At 25.6% G+C, this 20,675-nt stretch overlaps 1 protein-coding gene across 1 annotated transcript; it reads right to left on the bottom strand.

Moving 5' to 3' along the window:
• Positions 1-17,275: 17,275 nt before the first annotated feature.
• Positions 17,276-18,533, bottom strand: LOC141910292 (uncharacterized). Its single transcript, XM_074801023.1, has 3 exons — positions 18,420-18,533; positions 17,732-18,331; positions 17,276-17,311 (listed from the first exon to the last, which is right to left on the bottom strand). The coding sequence occupies exons 2-3, from the start codon at positions 18,323-18,325 to the stop codon at positions 17,276-17,278; spliced, it is 630 nt and encodes a 209-aa protein (XP_074657124.1). The 5' UTR covers positions 18,326-18,331; positions 18,420-18,533.
• Between the last annotated feature and the right edge of the window lie 2,142 nt (positions 18,534-20,675).

Genomic DNA, 20,675 nt, shown 5'->3' with positions numbered 1-20,675 from the left:
ATTTCTGGGAAACCTTTTCCTCACTTTGGCGTGTAATGTGTAAACTTCTTGTTCGGATAGCCAATCCTTTATCTCATTAAGCGAAATGTTTTTATTTTCTTGCCGACATATTCTGTGTAGAGCGTTTGCGCTCGAAAAACTGGCTGGTTTTTCGATACCATAATACTGATTGGCTAGGAATTTTTTCAGCTCCACCTTCATTGATAACGGTATTTCCGTTACAACACGTGCTCACGCAGTTAATTCGATTGAATTTTCAAATAAAACTTGGATCGTCTCGGTCCAAACAACAACAACAAAACAATTTTCGCCAATTCATCTTTATTTTTACAATAAAATATTTGTGATAACACGCCTTTTATTAATTTATTCATTTAGAACATAAGATGATGTAGAATAAAATTTCTTCGTACGCTTTTGTAGTTTTTTTGTTTGTTTTGCGCCGGCTAGTATTATGGTTCCGCCATTATGAACAATACATTTAACTCCATTTTCGCACATATACACTAAACCGGGGAATATTTCTGTGTTATATTCCGCTGTACAACAATAGTTCGAAAATTTCATCAAGTCAATATGCCGACCAGTTCTAACGACACCGGTTATTGTTTGTATTTTGTAGTTGTTTAACTTCACATTGTATCCCATCTTTTGCAGTAAACGCGCAAATTGTCTCGTACTCCGTCGACTATTAGATTTACTTTTACACCCAGTAATTACCATCTTTCCATTGCCGAATAATAGACAATTACCTTCTATTTTACGATTTTTCCATATTAACCCGCTAAACTTGGAAGGGTTGTAAATTACATCGTGCGAGATTCTAGCGACATCGGTAAGATTTAATGAACTATTCAAACACGCCGTAGAGACGATGTTCACCACGTTAACGACCATCGTATCAAATGGAAATCAAAACGTGCCCGAACACGTTCAGTTGCGCAATAATACTACGAACAATTGAACAATACATTTTAATTGCATTTTGAAGCCATTAAAAGCTAAGCCAATTGGTGAAATCGACATTCCTAGCTCGCTTTCTACGCAGTCCGGAACCGCGCTGATCTACTTTTGCCTTCTTTTTTACTGGAGACAACGACGCATCTAAATCTACGGTAAGTTCGCCTTTGATCCGTCTCTTTAACATTTTATTATTTATTAGGCTAGTAGGAATATTAAGTTCGTTTATCGCTGACATATAATCTTCTAATCCAATATAGCTTTGGTTTAATGTAGTTAATACTAACGATACGTAAACGATGTCAGAAATATTGCTTCCAGGAATTAAATTATTCTTGTAGATTATTTCTCCTTTTTCGTTCCATCTCAAAACGTTTGGATTTTCTGTGAAAAATGTCAATAACGATTTACACTTATTCCGGAATTTAACCGGTATACGTTCGACAATTTTTTCAGTCGAATAAGTATTATTAACGACGTTGATATCTTCAATTTTTCGAGGTAGTGATTGTTTATCGTGCTCCGTTTTTTGTATAGCTTGCTGCAGCAACGGGTTATATTTTAGATATTTCAAATCATCGGATAGGTTGTTATCGTTTAACGGATTTCGGGTAACTGGTTTTTTAGTTATAGATTCATTTCCCTGTAGACTAGCTACGAATGCTTGTACTTGCGGTAACATTGCCTCCGGTAGAATAACCAATTTCTCTACGTTCTTCATGACGAAACTTTATCTATTACTTTGTTCGCGGCTTTACTTAAAACATTAGTCACGATAGATTCTAGAATCGGTTTCAACAAGAGAGGTGTCAATATGAATGGCAGAAGTAATAGGGGTAATGGGCTTTCATACCAAAGGTCGAACGGTCGAGCCCATTAAAAAACAAAATATTAAAAGTAATTAAAAAACTATAATATATTTTCATAACCGCGTGCATTTTATATCAAAACTAAATATTTATTCTAAGATATCAATAATATAAAAAGCATATTGTATTAAATCAATTGGTCGCTCCGCTTCGCCACCGCTCCGCTCCGCGACCAATTGATTTAATTACAATACACAAATTCAAATAATCAAATATATTCAAATGATAATAATTATTCTATTATTCAACTGAAATGCACGCGGTTATGAAAATATATTATAGTTTTTTAATTACTTTTAATATATGTTATTAGTGAACTCGATCATTAAACCTTTGATATGAAAGCCCATTACCCCTATTACTCTTAAAATATTCATATATATATGAATAACATTTAAATCATTGAACTTCTAAAATCAATTTTAATAAAAAATATAGTATTAAAATGGAAGCAAATAAGTACTACTGCCCAACATGTAATATCGATATAGATAAATCTCAAAAAGCAAGACACAATAAAACTATAACACATTTAGAGAATAAATTGAAACTAGAATATAAGGATGATATATTAGAAACTAAATTAGAAGAATTAAAGAATGAAAAGGAAACATATAAATGTGATACATGTAATCAATCATTCAGTGATAAAAGATATTATAAAGAACATTTAAAATCTATAAGTCATATTAGAAATAAGAATAATGATATTTTAGGTGAAGATTATTTTGATAATGATAACGATAAGAAACAGAAAACAATTAAAAGAATAAAAAATAAATTAAACAATAAAAGACCATACATGGAAGATGTAAGAAATTATATTAATTCATTAGATAATAAAAAAGATATAGAGATAACCGAAGCATTTAAAAGTGATATTGGTCCAGCAGCTATCGAGTTTAAATTTCATAAAGGAAAAACAATAGAAGAAAATAAAAAACATTTAGAAAATATGAAAGAAATAATAAAAATAATTACAAACGTAGAATATCCAAAAATTAGTATATCTTCTAAAGTTAAATTCATAAAATCTGAAGATAAACCAATATATAATATAAATTCTCATTCACAACATATTATATCTAAACAACATATAGATGATAAAGTAAATAAATGTTATAATGAAATAAAAACTAAAATAGAAGAGAAATATTTTGAAGGATCTGGTTTAATATTTGATGAGATAATATTTATAACTTTACATGTTTATAACACAAAATATAATAAGTTAACTAAATCAAAACCAATTGATGAAAATAATTTATCATATTATAAAGATGATAGTATAAATGGAACAAGTTATATTAAACTACCATTTAAAACTAATGGTGTAATAAATATACAAAATTTTGATAATAAATGTTTTATATGGGCTATAATAAGTTGTTTACACCCAACAGAAGATATTACACATAGTTTTAGATTAACTCATTATAAACAATTTGAAAATAATTATAAGATAGATAAGTATCCTGTTAGAATTAAAAACATCCCCAAAATAGAAAGAGATAATAATTTAAAGATAAATGTATTTGATTTAATTAAATTACCAAATACAAAAGGAAATAATATTAAACATTATACATTAGAACCTTTATATCTATCAAAAGATTATGATTCAAATGATGTTATAGATATACTATATTATGAGAATCATTATATGTGGATTAAACAAATAGATTTATTTTTCAAATCAGAAAATGATCACCATAAAATATATCTATGTAGAAAATGTTTACATAAATTTAGTAATGAAAATACATTATTAAATCATAAACAACTATGTGATAATCATGATTATTGTAAATTAGTTTTCCCAAATGAAAAAGATAAAATATTAGAATTCAAAAAATATGATTACAAAAATAAAGTACCATTTGTAATATATGGAGATTTTGAATCATTAAATAAAGAATTAACAGATAAAGATAGAAAAGATATATATTATAAAAGAAAGAAATTAAATTCTAATGAAAATGATTATTCAGAAGAACCACCAAAAACAAATACTATTAAAAAGATTCATCAATCAGCTGCTGCTTTCGGGTTATATATTAAATCTGATTATCCAGAACTAATTGAAAGTGAATATTATCATTACAGAAATGAAAATGTTATCAATCATTTTTGTGACTTATTAATTGAATATGAAATAAGATTTAGTAAATTATTGAATACAAATAAAGAAATAATTATGACAGAAGAAGATAAAGAAGTATTTGGGTTTGCAGATAAATGTTATTATTGTGAAAAGATATTTAATTATAAAGATAAAAAAGTAAGAGACCATGATCATTTGAATGGTAAATTTAGAGGCGCTGCACATGAGAATTGTAATTTGCAAGCCAAAAAAGTAAATTTTGTCCCCATTATATTTCACAATTTATCGGGGTATGACGCGCATTTATTTATCAAACAGTTATGTCATAAAATAGAAGAAATTAATAATGAAATAGAAATATTAAATTCAAATAAATCAAAAGATAAAATACCAACTTATAAATTTAGAATGTTAGCTAAAACATCTGAGAATTATATATCATTCCAATTTGGTTGTCTAAGATTTATAGATTCATATAGATTTTTAAATAGTTCATTAGATAACTTATCAAAATCATTAGTTGATGATGAATTAAAGATATTAAAAGAATATTACCCAAATTATGATGATTTTAAATTAATGAGATATAAAGGTGCAATTCCATATTCTTTCTATAAAAATCATAATGATTTTAAAATAACTGAATTATTAAAAGAACAATTCTATGATGAATTAAAAAATGAATATGTTAAAGATGAAGTATATAATAGAACATTGAATATTTGGAATCATTTCGAAATTAAAAATCATGGACAATTAGTAGATTTATATTTAAAATCAGATGTATTATTATTAACCGATATATTCGAAAGGTTTAGAGATGTAAACTTAAAATATTTCAATATTGATCCTTGTCATTGTTATTCATCACCAGGATTAACATGGGATTGTGGATTAAAATTTACAAATATAAAAATGGATTTGTTAACAAATATAGATCAATTACTATTATTTGAAAAATCTATAAGAGGAGGAGTTTCAGGTGTATTGGGTGATAGATATTTCAATGTAAATGATAATCCTGGATATAAATTATTATACATAGATGCAAATAACCTTTATGGTTGGGCAATGATGGAACCACAACCTTATGGGATGTTTGAAATAACTGAAGTTTTACAAATTGATAAATTTGATTGGAAGAAAAGAATCCTAGATATTGCAGATGATTCAGATATTGGTTACTTCTTTGTTGTAGATTTAGAATACCCTGAAAATATTAAATTTAAATCTAGAAATCTAGCATATTGTCCCGAACATAAAACTGTTAAACATGAAGAATTATCAAATTATCAAAAAAGAATTAAACCTGAAAATCATATTCATACAGAAAAGTTAATGGTAACTCAAGAAGATAAATATAATTAGGTAGTACATTATAGAATGTTGAAGTTTTATTTGAATCAAAGAATGATATTAAAAAAAGTACATAGATATATTTCATTTAATCAATCTAAGTGGTTAGAAAAATATATAGATTTTAATACTACACAGAGAACTGAAGCTAAAACTGATTTTGAGAAGGATTACTTTAAACTGATGAATAATGCGTTCTATGGAAAAACATGTGAAAACATAAGAAATAGAAATGATATTGAGTTAGTTAGTAATGGTAAAAGAATTAGACATTTGCAATCGTATCCGAAATTCATAGGTAATAGAATATTCGATGAAAATTTAGCTGCAGTTAAATTAAAAAGAACTTCTATGAAGTTCAATAAACCTATTTATGTTGGAGCTGCAGTTTTAGAAATTTCAAAGCTATTGATGTATGAATTCTATTATAATGTATTGCAACCCCATTTTGGGGAAAAACATATAGAAATCTTATATCTAGATACAGATTCTTACATATTAAAGATAAAAAGTGATAACATAACAAAAGACTTAAAATATTAAAACACCATTTTGATTTCAGTAACTATCCAAAAAATCATGAATTGTTTAGCAATGATAATAAAAAAGTTCCTGGGAAGTTTAAGGATGAATTAGGTGGTGAAGAAATGATAGAGTTCATTGGTATTAGATCTAAAATGTATTCATATAAAACTAAAGAACATGAAGCTAAAGAGTTAAAAGGAATAACCAAAAATGTAGTAGAAAAGAATATTCATTTTAAAGATTACATCAATTGTATATTTAATGAAGAAGTTAGAAAACATAAAATGAAATGTTTAAGATCTGAAGATCATGAAATGTATATTGAAGAGATAGAGAAGATAAGTCTAAATCCATTTGATGATAAAAGATATATTTTAGATGATGGAATCCACACAGTCGCCTATGGTTGTAATTTAGATGAATATATAAAATTCAAAAGAGAAGAAACAAAAGAAAATGAGATTATGAAAAGGATTCTAACGTGTTAATCAATTTCAATAAAAATTTGTATAATAAATGGAGTGTAAACAAGTACACAATGAATTCTTAGATAGAATTAAAGATACTACAAATGTAAAATCTGTAGATTATAAATTTAAAGTACTAACTGAGTTAACAATTCACAAGAAATATTTAATTACTAACATTGAAACAATTACTAACAAATATGGAGATAAATTAGTAATTCATTTAGAATATGAAGGATTAAAAGGAAATAAATATAAATTCAGAACTTATTTACCAGATAGATTTCATAGATTATCAAGTGAAGATCTAGAAGAATTATGTTCTGGAGATTTCTATTTCGTATACAAAGGTTAGAATGAAAAGGGGCACCATGAAATAGATTTCGAATAAGAAAATATGTAAAATAAATGGTGGAATTAAAAGAATATAGAATATTTGTTGATTCTAGAAAACTTACAAATTATAAATCACATAATTTATTAGTACAATTAGACAGAGAATTTAAGAATTGTGTAGATTTAAAATTAGTTAATATAAGTTTATGTAATTCTTTTTATAATATATCAGATAAAACTTTTGAACATAGAGGGTTTATGATTTATATGAGAAATAAAGATAAATGGTTTCATATATTTTTAAAACCAGGATTATATAATTTAGAATCATTAGCGCAGGAAATTAATAGAAGAGCTCGGTTGAAAATCGGGGGCACTTCTGTATTTGAAATTAAATTTAATAAAATTGATAGTACTAATAAAATTAGAATAAAGATATCTAATGAACAACATAAATTTATGGTAAACAAACCACTGGCTAAAATGTTAGGAATTAAACCACTTACAGTTACTGGAAACGCAGAAGGCAGCTCAAATATAATACCTTTTACGCACTTTTATATTTATTGCAATTTAATCGAGCCTACAAAAACTTTCGAAGCAACTAAAGAAACAATTTGTAGTTCTAGTATACTAAATATTTTACCACTAAAAAATGTTAAACAATTTGGAACTCAAATAAATTATAATTTAACAGAATGTGATTTTAAACCTTGCATTCCTAAATTTAATAATTTTAAATTAGAAATAAGAAATCATAATGGATACTTAATTGATTTAAATAACTTTCCTGTGATATATGAATTAGTTATAAGATGTAGAGAGTAATTTTTTTAATATATAAATGAATATAACTGTTGGACCGAGTATATGTTTTGGATTTGATTTTAAACGTGAGAAAGAAATGAAATTTAATATTAATGATGTAATAACACATATCAAAAATGTTGTATTTTCTAATGAAACAACATTTGAGTATGAAACAACAATAGAAACTTTAAATGTAGAAAAGATTACTAATTTAATTAGAGAATCTTTAAGATTTTATGAATTAGATGAAGATTTTATCATCGATGATATTAAAAACATATTATCCAAAATATATGATAATCATAAAACTAGTAATGAAATAAATGTTGAATTAATCATAAATAAGTTAACTAAATATTTTGATGATAGTAATTTTTTTGATAAATAAATGAGTGATAATAAGTGGATAATAACTGGATTATATAATGGCGCATTACTATCAGTTGGAACTGTTGGTTATTCAATGGTATTAAAAAAAGTATTCAAAATGGGAAGTGTTAATGTTGATAGATTTGATATAAATGATATTTTAAAGTTAACATTAGCAGTTACTTTATCTAATTTAACTATTGATTATCTGGAAAAACAAAAATATATTCCTCCCATATAAATGCATAATTTTTTTGCTAAATAAATGGCTTCTGCAATTATAACTATTATAGGATCGGCAATTGTTAACGCTTTAGCATTTACTGGTGGTGGTTATTTAGTTATATATTTTTTGTTGCTTATAAGTTTACTAATTAGTAATTTTTTTTGTTAAATAAATGGAAGATAAAGTTGATAGTATTGATATTATTCCTCATGATATAAATAAAACTAAATTAAAAACATATTTAGAAAAACAATTATTAGAATTTGAAAGTGACTTAAAGATAAAAAAGAAAAAATATTTAAAAAGTAAAATTATATATTATCTTATTATTAGTGGTTCGGTTACAATTAGTTCTGTAATAACATTTCTAGCAATATTCAGTCCATTAACACCTTTAGCTATATCAATTGGTGTGTTAGGAATCAGTTCAAGTGTTTTAACTGGTATAAGTTCAAAATTAAATATAAAAAGTAATAAAGAAAAAATAAAATCTAATATAAAAGAAATAAATAAATTAAAGAACACACTAGATTATATAATAAGTTTAAATGGTCATATAACAGTTGAAGAACAAGATAAATTATTAAAAGAATAAATAAATTATTAACTTTTTTAGTTATATAAATGGGGTTTCCAAAAGCTTTCCAATATAATAAATCAATTAAATATAATATTCCGGCAATAGATTTTAAGAAAAATATTACATATAAAAATATAGTTTTAAATTCATTAACTAATTTAGAAATTTATGTTAATGAATCACAGTTTTTTATTTCTAAAATGGAAAATATATTTAATACATATGAAGTTACTTTTACTCGAGATGAATATCATATATATAAAGTAAAATCTAATATGAAGTATTGGCAGAATCAATTAAATTTTGCTGTTTATTGTGCAACAACAGGATGTGGAATTAGTTGGAATGATCATTTAAATAACTTAGATAAAAATTTGAAGTATTCTGATTTAAAATTAATTCACACAATATTTAGATTTCACACATATTTTCAAATTAGAATAATATTAAATGAATTAGAATGTCCTTTACCTGGGTCTAAATATTTTAAAGAATTGGATAATAATATTAATATATCCAAGTTTTATAAAATATGTAATGAATTTAATATAAATATTAATTCCGATTTTAGAGCGCATGGTAAATTACAAGGTGTTGGTGAAGAGTATGAAATAAAAAGAATTGATTATATGCATAGAATTTCAGCTTATCATAATTATAAAATTGATAATAATAATGGTTGGGTTAATTTCATTTTAGAAAATGGTGAAGGTTTTACAAAATCAGGTATACAAAGAATAAATCAATCTATTAGAATTTATTTGATATGTATTTTAGGCGCCCAAGTTGAAACAAGATCCCCAATAATTGGAAATGATAACACTTCATTCGATGCGCAGAAACAGTTTAAAGTTTTATTGAAGATTCAATTCATAATGATAAAAATAGATCGATTCCAGAAAACATTATAAGATATCAAAATTATTTAGATAAATCTCATGTAAGACTTAATTATTGTATAGGCCCTAATCTATTAATTATTTCTAATGATTTAGTATTAAAGATGGGAAATATAATTGGTTATAATAATCTAATTAAAACTGCAACAATAAATAATTCATTTGGATTGAATGATATAAATAAAAAGATTATTACTGCTCCAAAATTAATGGAAGGTGAAAAAAATAAAAAACACATTCAATCAACAGAAACTAAAACTAAGAATATTAAATTAAATAATGATTCTAAAATAAAAGATTACAATACATCAGAAGATATTAGAACCGATAATATTCAACATGAAATAATTAAAACTGATGATGATAATAAATCACATGAAAATACTAAATTAGCTATAACTTGTATAGGAATTGTAATCGGAGGAATATTATATTTTAAATTTTAATTTTTTTATTATGTAAATGGATGTAGAAGGTGTAGAAGATATTCCATTGGATGACATGGGAAATAATAATGAAGGATATATTGATGATGATTATAATGATGCAGGTGCTAATATTGATAATAATGATGAATCAGCATATAATACTAATTTAGGTGAAGATGATGATTATGATGATGTTCCCAAATTACGTGAAAAAATAAAACAATATTTAGAAGCTCCTGAAAGGGGTATAATTACAACTAGAAGAGAAAGAAAAGATTTAATGAATAGATTAGTAAATACAACTGATCCTGAATTGAAAGAAGATTTATATTTAATGAAATCTAGAGTAACAGATACAATTGTTAACGAATTATTACCATCAGGTGTAACAGATGAAATTGATACTGAAGATGTTGTAGAACAAATTTTTAAAGATGACCCATATTTCACAAATAATTTAGAATTTAAAAATGATGCATGGTATTATAATCTTGATTTAAATAGGAATATTGTAACAATTCAATTATCTAAAATGGGTCAAGAAAATATTTTTGAACCTGAAATGCGAGCAACATCTACAATTGAAAATTCAAAAGGTGGTAGAGAATTTCTCAGAATTATATGGAATGCACTCTATAGAATAAATGAAGAAGAACCAATTCCTAAAATTAATATAAACAAATATTCACCATTTAAAAATCCAAATCCTACTGATTTTGATCCAGAAATGGAAGAGAATAGAAATCGATTAGATAGATTGAGATCTTCAACACCCGAAACATCGAGAAGAGACACTCAACAAATTGATAATTATTCAAGTAAATTACAATTAGAAAAACAAATTGATAGATTAAGAGATTCAGAAGAACTGATGAATAGTATATCAGATACATCTGGTTCTGAAACTGGAATAAATCGACTGCAATATTTACTAGAAAAAGGATTTCTTAATTTAACGGATGAAGAATTAGAAGCATTTCCTGAACAAATACGTAGAGAAATTAAAGGTATACAAGTATCAGCTGATGAAATTGCTAATATTAAGATGAGATTTTCTAAAAAAACCATGTTAGAAAAAGAATTAGTTAATGTAGATGAAGAATTAAAACAATTAGAATTAAATAGAAATCATCAAGTAGTTTATGAAGCTGATTTTGAAAGCAGAAAGTTAGCTTTAGTAAAAGAAATAGATGATTTAGAATATAACATAAAATTACAAAAAGAAGAAAGAGATATATTATTAAAATCATATGATCTTAATCATATTAAAAAATTAAAAGTTATTTTTAAAGATTTGTTGATTAAACCAAATTCTGAAATATCATTAAAAGACAGAATAAAGTTATTATTTAAATTAGAAGGAATAACAATTCTTTCAATTCTAACATCTGTAACTATGGTATTTACAACAATTGGTTTAGCAATATCAAATGCTTTGAAATCTACTCCTACTCCCAATAAACCAGATAAACCTCCAGGAAATAATTCTATACAAGATAAAGTTAAAGATGGTTTAAAGAAATTAGCAAAATATTTGTGGGAACTATCAAAGAAATCTGCTGCAGCTTTACCAGGAGTTATTGCTTCAATTGTTGGTTTTATATTGAAATCTGCAGGAAACATTATTAACTTTGCTGCTGAACATATTATTTTATTTCTAATTACAGTTGTAAGTGCTATTATTTTTGGTTTAGTAAATATGATATCAAAAAATATCAAGTAAACCATGATATCAAAAAATATCAAAAAATAAATAATTAATTTTTTTGTTAAATAAATGAGTGGGAGTTATATCAATCCTTCTAAGAATCATAGAATATCTAATGCTATTAAAGCAGAAAGATCACATCATATAATTACTCATAACCCTTCAAATATTAATCCCGATGAAACTTTATACGTTAGAATTCCTAGATTAACACAAAATACTTTTTATGTTCCAAACAGTATTTATTTATCAGCTGATATAAAAGTAATCGGTAATAATAATAATTATGTTGTTGATAATGTTGGAAGATATTTGATTAAAAAGTTAACAATAAAGATTGATCCAGAAACAGTTTTCTCATTAGATGATTATAATTTATTTATGCATTATAAAGATTTATGGTTAACTAAAGAAAATAGAAATAATATGATATTTCAAGGCATCCAATCAGAAAACCAAAATGAATTAAGATCAGAAGCTAATAGCGCAATATTAACAAATGATGTAGATAAATTGATAAAAAGTATATATGGAAGCAAATATAAAATTCCATTAGACTTTGAATTGATAAATAATAATGCACCTTTATATAAATACGCAATTCAAGAAGATATTATATTTGAGATAACATTTGCTCCTGTAAATGCAATTGTAATATCTAGCGTTAATAAAGATATGAGTTATAAATTATCGAATATATGTTTAGAATATGATACAGTAACTGATGAAAATATTTCAAGTATAATTCAAACTAAATACAATCAAGGATTTTCATTATTATATGATTATATTGATAAATTTAAAACTGTAACTATTAATGCAAATGATGAAATAATAAATGAGAATATTAACTTTCCTAGAAGATCTATTAAAGGTATATTAATATTTTTTACCATTGGAACGTATACTAATGGCGCAATAAATGTTGACAATTATTATAATCCTGAAATAACAAAAGTAGAAATAACTATCGAAGGAATAGCGAATAAAATATTTTGTCAAGGAATGAGAATGATAGATCAATGGGTAGAAATTAAAAAACATTTTATGAATGAAAAAGTAAAATCATTTGAAAATTGTAACATTAATCAAATTGACTATTATACCGGTAATAAATATGCATTATGGTTAGATTTTAGAACAACTGAAGATAACTTATTACATGGTTCTGGGAAAAAACTACAAAATACAAAAGATGGAATACAATTATTCATGATAAAGAAAAAAGGAATTAAAAATTTTAAAATGCATATTTATATATTATCTGACGCGCAATTAAATATTGTAAATTCACAATTAGATAGTGTTATGTATTAAAATTTTAACTTTAATAAAAATATATATAATAAATGGAAGGAGGTAAAGTATATAAACATATTCCATACATCGATACACATGAAAATAATGATGGTTTATATTATGTAATACCTTGTAATATAGCTTTGATATTTGATCCTATTTTTAAAAATTATAAAACTAAACTAATGGAAATCGATAATAATAAAAGTGAAGTTGTTGATAATTTAAGTAATGTAATTGATAATAATGTAATACCTTCTACATCTAATAATGTGATACCTTCTACATCTAATAATGTAATACCTTCTACATCTAATAACATAATACCTTCTACATCTGTAATACCCTCTACATCTAATAACATAATACCTTCTACATATAATAATGCAATAATATTAAATGTTAGTGAAAATAGAAATTATTGTGATTATTGTAATGGTGAATTTTCAAACGCTCCATCAAATTGGAATAAACATATGAATACAAATTCACATATTACTAATGTTATAGAACGTGTTGGTTTAAGAGAATTTATAGAACACCCATTTAGATATGTTACAAAGTTTGTTTCAAATAAAAAAGTAAATGGTGAAAAAATATATGAAGATTTATTATTAGCAACACCTAATAAAGATGAATTAGATTTAACCGATGCTAATGAAATATTAGGATCAAACACTGTAAATGAAATATTAGGATCAAACACTAATAAAGATGATAATGAAAATGATGTCATACACCCACATGATGATATAGTTACAGTTAAACATATTGGTAATAAAGATTCTATAAAACTTAAAGTAGAAAATAATAATAAATTTGATTGGAAGAATAAGTTAAAAAATGAAACAACTATTGATGATTTAGTAAAAAATTTGAAAAAGGTGAAAAAGGTGAAAAAGGTGAAAAAAAATTATAAAGATGTTGATGTAGATTCGGTAGAGCATTTAAATATGTTGTTAGAGCCGTCTGATAGTGAAAGTGATTCAGAAATTGATTATCTAAAACTCGAATAATAAAGGTTGAAAATTGTATAAAATAATAGTAAATAAAAAAAGGGTTTTAATTATTTAAGGTATCTAATAGGGTATCAGGTATTAGGGTATTAGGTATTAGGGTATCAGGTATTAGGGTATCAGGTATTGGGGTATATAATAGGGTATCTAATACATAGGTATACAAATAGTTATTTTATAAATTTATATTCATAAGGAAATTGTAATCTCATTAATAATTTTGAACCTTTATTATTTTTTAATTTATTCATATACTCATCATGTAATTCAGTAGGTATAATTTGATTTTCTTCCAATGATTGTTGCATAGATTTTTTATCTTTGTTATAAAATAAAACTAGAAATCTTATATTCTCTCTAAAATCTTTCACAATTGAATTATATTTCTGATTTAAAACCCATGTTGTTATCCCAAAATGTCTACCAGAGAAAGCTAAATAACATAACTCACTTTCTCTAATTTTAGAATCATGTAAATTTGCGCAATCATCAATAATAAATAATGTATTAGATCCTTTATAAATATCTAATGTAATTTTAATACAATTATCTAAATTTTCTTTTACTGTTTTAGGGTCTAATATAATAAACTTTTTTATCTTAACTATATCTCTATTATATGTTTCATTCATTTCATATGTAGGACAGAATAATATTATATTATCAAAATGATTTTTATAAATAGTTTCTAACAAGTCTAATATGAAATGTGTTTTACCACAATTTGTAACTCCAGTAACTAACATATTATGTGGTTCAAATATAAATAAATCTTTATTCATTTATTCTTTTAATTTTACTAGATAAAATCCATTCATTGAATTTATCATCATATCCTTTATATTTCACCAAAGAATACTTTTTTCCTTTAAGAGTTTTTGTTTTCAATACCTTTTCTATTTTGTATTCTATTTCATCTGGATTTGGTACTAATGATAATTCTTGTTCATAAAAATAACCTTATATTTCTTCATCTTTTAAATCAAACAATTTATAAACAAATGGTTTAGTTAATATTATCTTTTTAATCTTGAATATTTCTTCTGTAAAATTAGGGGTATAACCTTTATAAAATGTTTTTCGATATTTAGAAATTCTAACATATTGTTCTATTTTAAATTTAGGTTCTCCAAAATCGTGTGTAACAAATGCTCCATATAAATTATTCCAAACTATTTCCGAATTATCTTCTTTTCTAGCTTGTATGGGTTTCATATTTATAGAACTATGTTTAGAATTATTATAACCTTTCACTAAATCATCTAACACATCGATATATTTATATGTTTCATTAGCGGTGAAATATTTCCACATTCTAGTTTTCAATGTTTTATTAAATCTTTCTATAACAGATGCTTTTTTATCTGAATGTGTTGAAAAATATTCTACATCGTTATCAGTTAATAGTTTTTTAAAATGTTTGTTATAAAATTCTTTACCTTCATCAAATTGTATTTTATCTGGGATAGCTTCTTTAAATACTAATTTGAAAGAACTTGTAACTTCTATACCAGTTTTATTTTTAATCGGGATACTCCATGCGTATCTACTGAATATATCTATAACATTTAGTATCCAAAAATATCCTTTGTTGTATTCTTCTAAGTTTTTCATGTCAATTAAATCAGCTTGCCATTGTTGATCAATATATGAAACCATAACTTTTCTTGTTAAATATTTTTTATCCATCTTTTTATGAATTTGATATGTGGGTTGATTTTGTAACCATGATTTTAATTCACTATATTTTATATTGCTATTATCGGATTTAATTTTTTTCCATAATTCTGAAACGTTAGAAAATGATACTTCACTTTCTGGGTTATAATATAAATCTCTTAAATATTGTTCTTTTTTCATCATATTTTAATCCATTAATAATATTTTAGATTTATTTTCATTTGACTTATTTTCGGGTATGATAGGTTTATTATCATTGGAATCATCTTTATCATCGGATTTGAATTTTGATTTATATATTACACCGGATAATATAATAATTGTGATTAACCCAATTGTAATATATAAGTAATTATTTCTTCCACTATTAGAAGAATTAGATGGATTATTATTTGAATCAATACCACCGTGTGGGTGCCGTACGGCATCATCAGGTGATTCATTTATATCAGTTAATTTCTTTTTCTTAGCTTTTTTTAATTCTGATGATCTTTTACCTAATTCTCTTGCCCATTTAATTTGTTTCTCGGATCTAGCCTTTTTCTTAACTCCATCACTCATTTATTTTAGTTAATTTTTGTTCTGATTCATTTTCTGTTTCGATGTTTTGTTGTAGTACATCTGTTTCGTTCTTACCTGATTTATATTCCATAGGTTTGATGTTCGAAAATGTTATAACTCCAGTAGAAATCAACGTCATAACCGATCCTAATTGGAATGAAGCATATCCAACCCATTTTTGTAATTCAGTCATAACTAAATAGTCATTTTTCAAATCATTATATAATTTATTTTCATCATCAATTGGTATTAACTGGTTACATAACTTAGAATAACATTTGACAATACCATTAGAAATAGAATCATTTATTCTAGCTAATCGAGCTTCTTCATAAATCTTAAAATATTTTATTACTTTATCGGGTTTCATAGCATCTAATTCTTGAAAAGTAATAGTCTTAGTTAAAAACTCATTAGTTTTTCCACCAGCAATCAATAGTTCTAGATGATGCTTACAATATAAGTAGTATTCATAATCTATATTGTTATTAACTTGAATAGAATTAGTTACAACTGTATCTTTATTATCACTTATACCCAAATCATCTAATGTCTTTTCAATATCAATATTATTCTTACTCGATTTCTTTGACATTTATATTAGAGGAAAAAAGCAAAAAAAATATTATAAGTATTCTTCAAATGATACTAGCTAGTTGAAGTTAAAGAATTCTAGTATTAGTTATTGTTTTTTAAGTATTTTTTATTTGTGATATAAAGTATTCTCTTTTGAAAAGAAAATATTAAAAATATAATAGAAATAATAGATAGTTGAAGGTATGTTATTTTTATTATATTTTATTTAAATTAGGATTTAGATTATCTCACTACTATTGTCTATCTATAGGAGCAGTAATTATAACTGTCCAGATAAGTCATTTCGGATTCTCGATAATAAATCCTAAAACTGAAAATAAATTCAAAGAAACGACTGGTGGAATTACTATTTCATAAACACATATATTTATTATACAAATTTTAGCGATCGATAATAGAACAATGGAGAACAATAGAAATGCGGTCCAATAGGACCGGTTATTGCGCAATACACAGTTATATTTTTATTCTGTAAACTACAACATTCAAACATAGAACTGTAACCAATCAATATTGAGCAGCTGTTTCAGTCAACAACGATCGATAATAGAACAATGGAGAACAATAGAAATGCGGTTCAATCGGACCGGTTATTGCGTAATACTTAGTTAACAGTAAACAATCAATACAGAACAACCGCCGCCATTAACAACGATCAATAGTAGAACAATGGAGAACAATAGAAATGCGGTCCAATAGGACCGGTTATTGCGCAATACTAAGTTAACAGTAAACAATACAATATTAAAACAGATATATACAATCGAGATTACATTTTTGATATCTAAGACCTTCAGTATTATAATTTATAATTTTGTCCAGAATTCTTTAATTACTGGATTGTTTCCAATCATTTCTTCAATTTCTGGTAAATGTCTTACTACTTCACTAAATGCTAATCCTAATATTTTGAATTTTTCATATTTTATTAATCTACCTACTCTTCTCAGTTTTCTTTCAAAACCAGCACTGATATCTATGTTCTTTTTAACCCACAGTCCCCAAGAAATCCCCTCAGTTTCTTTATCAAACATTGAAAACCCTATATTTAGATAACCCCCGAAAATGATGTGGTCCCATAGGTGATTTGCTTTTCTATTTAATATGGTTTTATAACTTTTTTTTAAGATATCAGTAATTTCAGCAAATGAAATAACTTCTACACTTTGTATTTCCGGAAAGTTTAAATGTCCTGTGTCAATGATTAATTTAGATTTTAAAAACTCGTTCAACTCTTCTCCACTCATTTTCTTAGTTTTCGATTCTTTGAGCCCCAACAGCAATTTGAGTCGCGTTGCTGGTAATTTTGGTAATTGTAGTTCGCGCGGTAATTGTTTATTATGTATTACATCACTCAGAATTTTCACCATTTCTTGATGATAGTCCAAATGTTCTTGTAATGTTTGTGAAGTTTGTTCGTCAATTACGAGAGTTTCATCCTCCATTTCTATTGATTCCTGAGTTTCACTATCCAGTAGCAATCGTTCCTCATCCGTTGGTTGGCTTAGAATTTCTGGTTGATCTTTGTGTTCCATTTTAATCTAAAAGATATCGTGAAAATGAATTACTATACTTAAATATGTTTAAAGGTTTCCCTACTTCATAATAACTACAAAAAACGGTACTTACATTTAGATTTAGAACTGTAAACTGTGTTTTGAGAGAGAATATCCAATACGTACTATGTATGTGAAAGTTGATTTCTAACTGCCGACGTGGCGCACGTTCGACCAAACTAATTACTTCTGCACAGATGTTCTTTATGATGAGTTAATTAATTCTTTAGAATTGAAAACAAGATATATTTGGCAACATATGTTTTAGTAGTAAGCAAAAGCTATGTATTATATACATACACAGCTCAAATAGAATTGCCAGCTTTCTAACCACTGATCAAAACCTCAGAATGCGGTTGATTCTGTGAAATACTATTCCATAATTCAACAAATGTTTTTGCTTTATCCAGTTGATCTAAATATAACTGTAAATCTAGTTTATTGGATTTAATAATGTTTTCCTTCTTTTCTAAAGGTCTTAGATTCTTCCAATTCCAAATAAGTTTTTTATTGTATTCATCATTCATGTTAAATTTAGATATTGGTAACACGTGATCAATATGGTAATAATCCCCATAATTATCTATATTCATTTTATCATCGAATTGAAATATAATCCATGATTTGAGAAATTCATCTGAACAACCCAATAAATTAGATAATGTTTCTGAATGTGTTTCTTTGTTGAATAATTGTGTGAATCTAGATCTTAAGCATTGTTTCAATCTAAAATTAAGATCTGTTTGATATCTTTCTCTCATATATTCTGTCATATAATCATTATAAGCTTCTCTATTATCTTCTCGGTATTGTTTGGTATATAGTTTAAAACAAGTTTTACAGCAATATTGAAAACCATCTTTGCTAATCTTACGCTTACTAAATTCTGTTAAAGCTAATTTATCTAATTCACATTTAGAACACTTCTTGTAGTATATGTTTATAACGCCAGTGTTATTTGTAATATTGATAGTTTGTGGTTGTTCCGGCTCCATTTATTATACATATTTTTATTAAAATTGATTAACATTTTAGAATCCTCTTCCATTTCTTCGACTAACGTCATCCTTTTTCATTCCTCGCTGCTTTTGATAAGTTCTTTCGATTCCTTGATAATAAATTCCTCAACGTATTGTTCATTATTTGGATCATTATTCCATAATTCAATAAATTTCTTTCCCTTTGTTAACTGTTCTGAATATAACTGTAAATATTCTAGTTTCAATTTATTCTCTAAATGTGTTATAGTTTTATTGTGTCTTGCTTTTTGAGATTTATCTATATCGATATTACATGTTGGGCAGTAGTACTTATTTGCTTCCATTTTAATACTATATTTTTTATTAAAATTGATTTTAGAAGTTCAATGATTTAAATGTTATCCATATATATATGAATATTTTAAGAGTAATAGGGGTAATGGGCTTTCATATCAAAGGTTTAATGATCGAGTTCATTAATAACATATATTAAAAGTAATTAAAAAACTATAATATATTTTCATAACCGCGTGCATTTCAGTTGAATAATAGAATAATTATTATCATTTGAATATATTTGATTATTTGAATTTGTGTATTGTAATTAAATCAATTGGTCGCGGAGCGGAGCGGTGGCGAAGCGGAGCGACCAATTGATTTAATACAATATGCTTTTTATATTATTGATATCTTAGAATAAATATTTAGTTTTGATATAAAATGCACGCGGTTATGAAAATATATTATAGTTTTTTAATTACTTTTAATATTTTGTTTTTTAATGGGCTCGACCGTTCGACCTTTGGTATGAAAGCCCATTACCCCTATTACTGGCAGAAATCCTCCCTTTTGAGAAATAACTCTCCTTTTATGTTTAACAGCTATATATTTATTCGCTAACATACGAATGTATCGTTTATGTTGTTTTAACACCCGTTTCTCTTTGTCGCTATGTTCTATATTTCCCAGTAAACTGTTTTTAGATATTTCACAAATACAAATAATTAGTTCTACTGGTGCCGATTCGATCAACGCTTCTCGTTGCTTTTTCTTACAACTTGCCAACACGTGAAAATGATGAACGTACTTTTTTAACCGATCAACGGATTTATTGTTACGAGGAACCATCTTCCTTTTATAAATAGTAGACCTTAGCTTTCTTTTAATGGATTTTCTTAGTTTTGTAAACGATGTGGTATACATCACTCGGAAATATTTTAGTCCTTAGTCGCCATTTATCATCTGTTTTCGGTTTAAAGTCTAATAACAAATAACCGTGTGGTTCTTCTGTAGCATCTTTGAAAGCCTGTTCTATTTCATTTTTTAGTCCCACTTGTTGAGCTAACACC

Source organism: Tubulanus polymorphus, chromosome 8 (assembly GCF_964204645.1).
Source record: "Tubulanus polymorphus chromosome 8, tnTubPoly1.2, whole genome shotgun sequence".
Taxonomy (NCBI): domain Eukaryota; kingdom Metazoa; phylum Nemertea; class Palaeonemertea; order Tubulaniformes; family Tubulanidae; genus Tubulanus; species Tubulanus polymorphus.
Note: the sequence above shows the minus strand (reverse complement) of the source record. Positions and strands in the feature narration are given on the sequence as shown.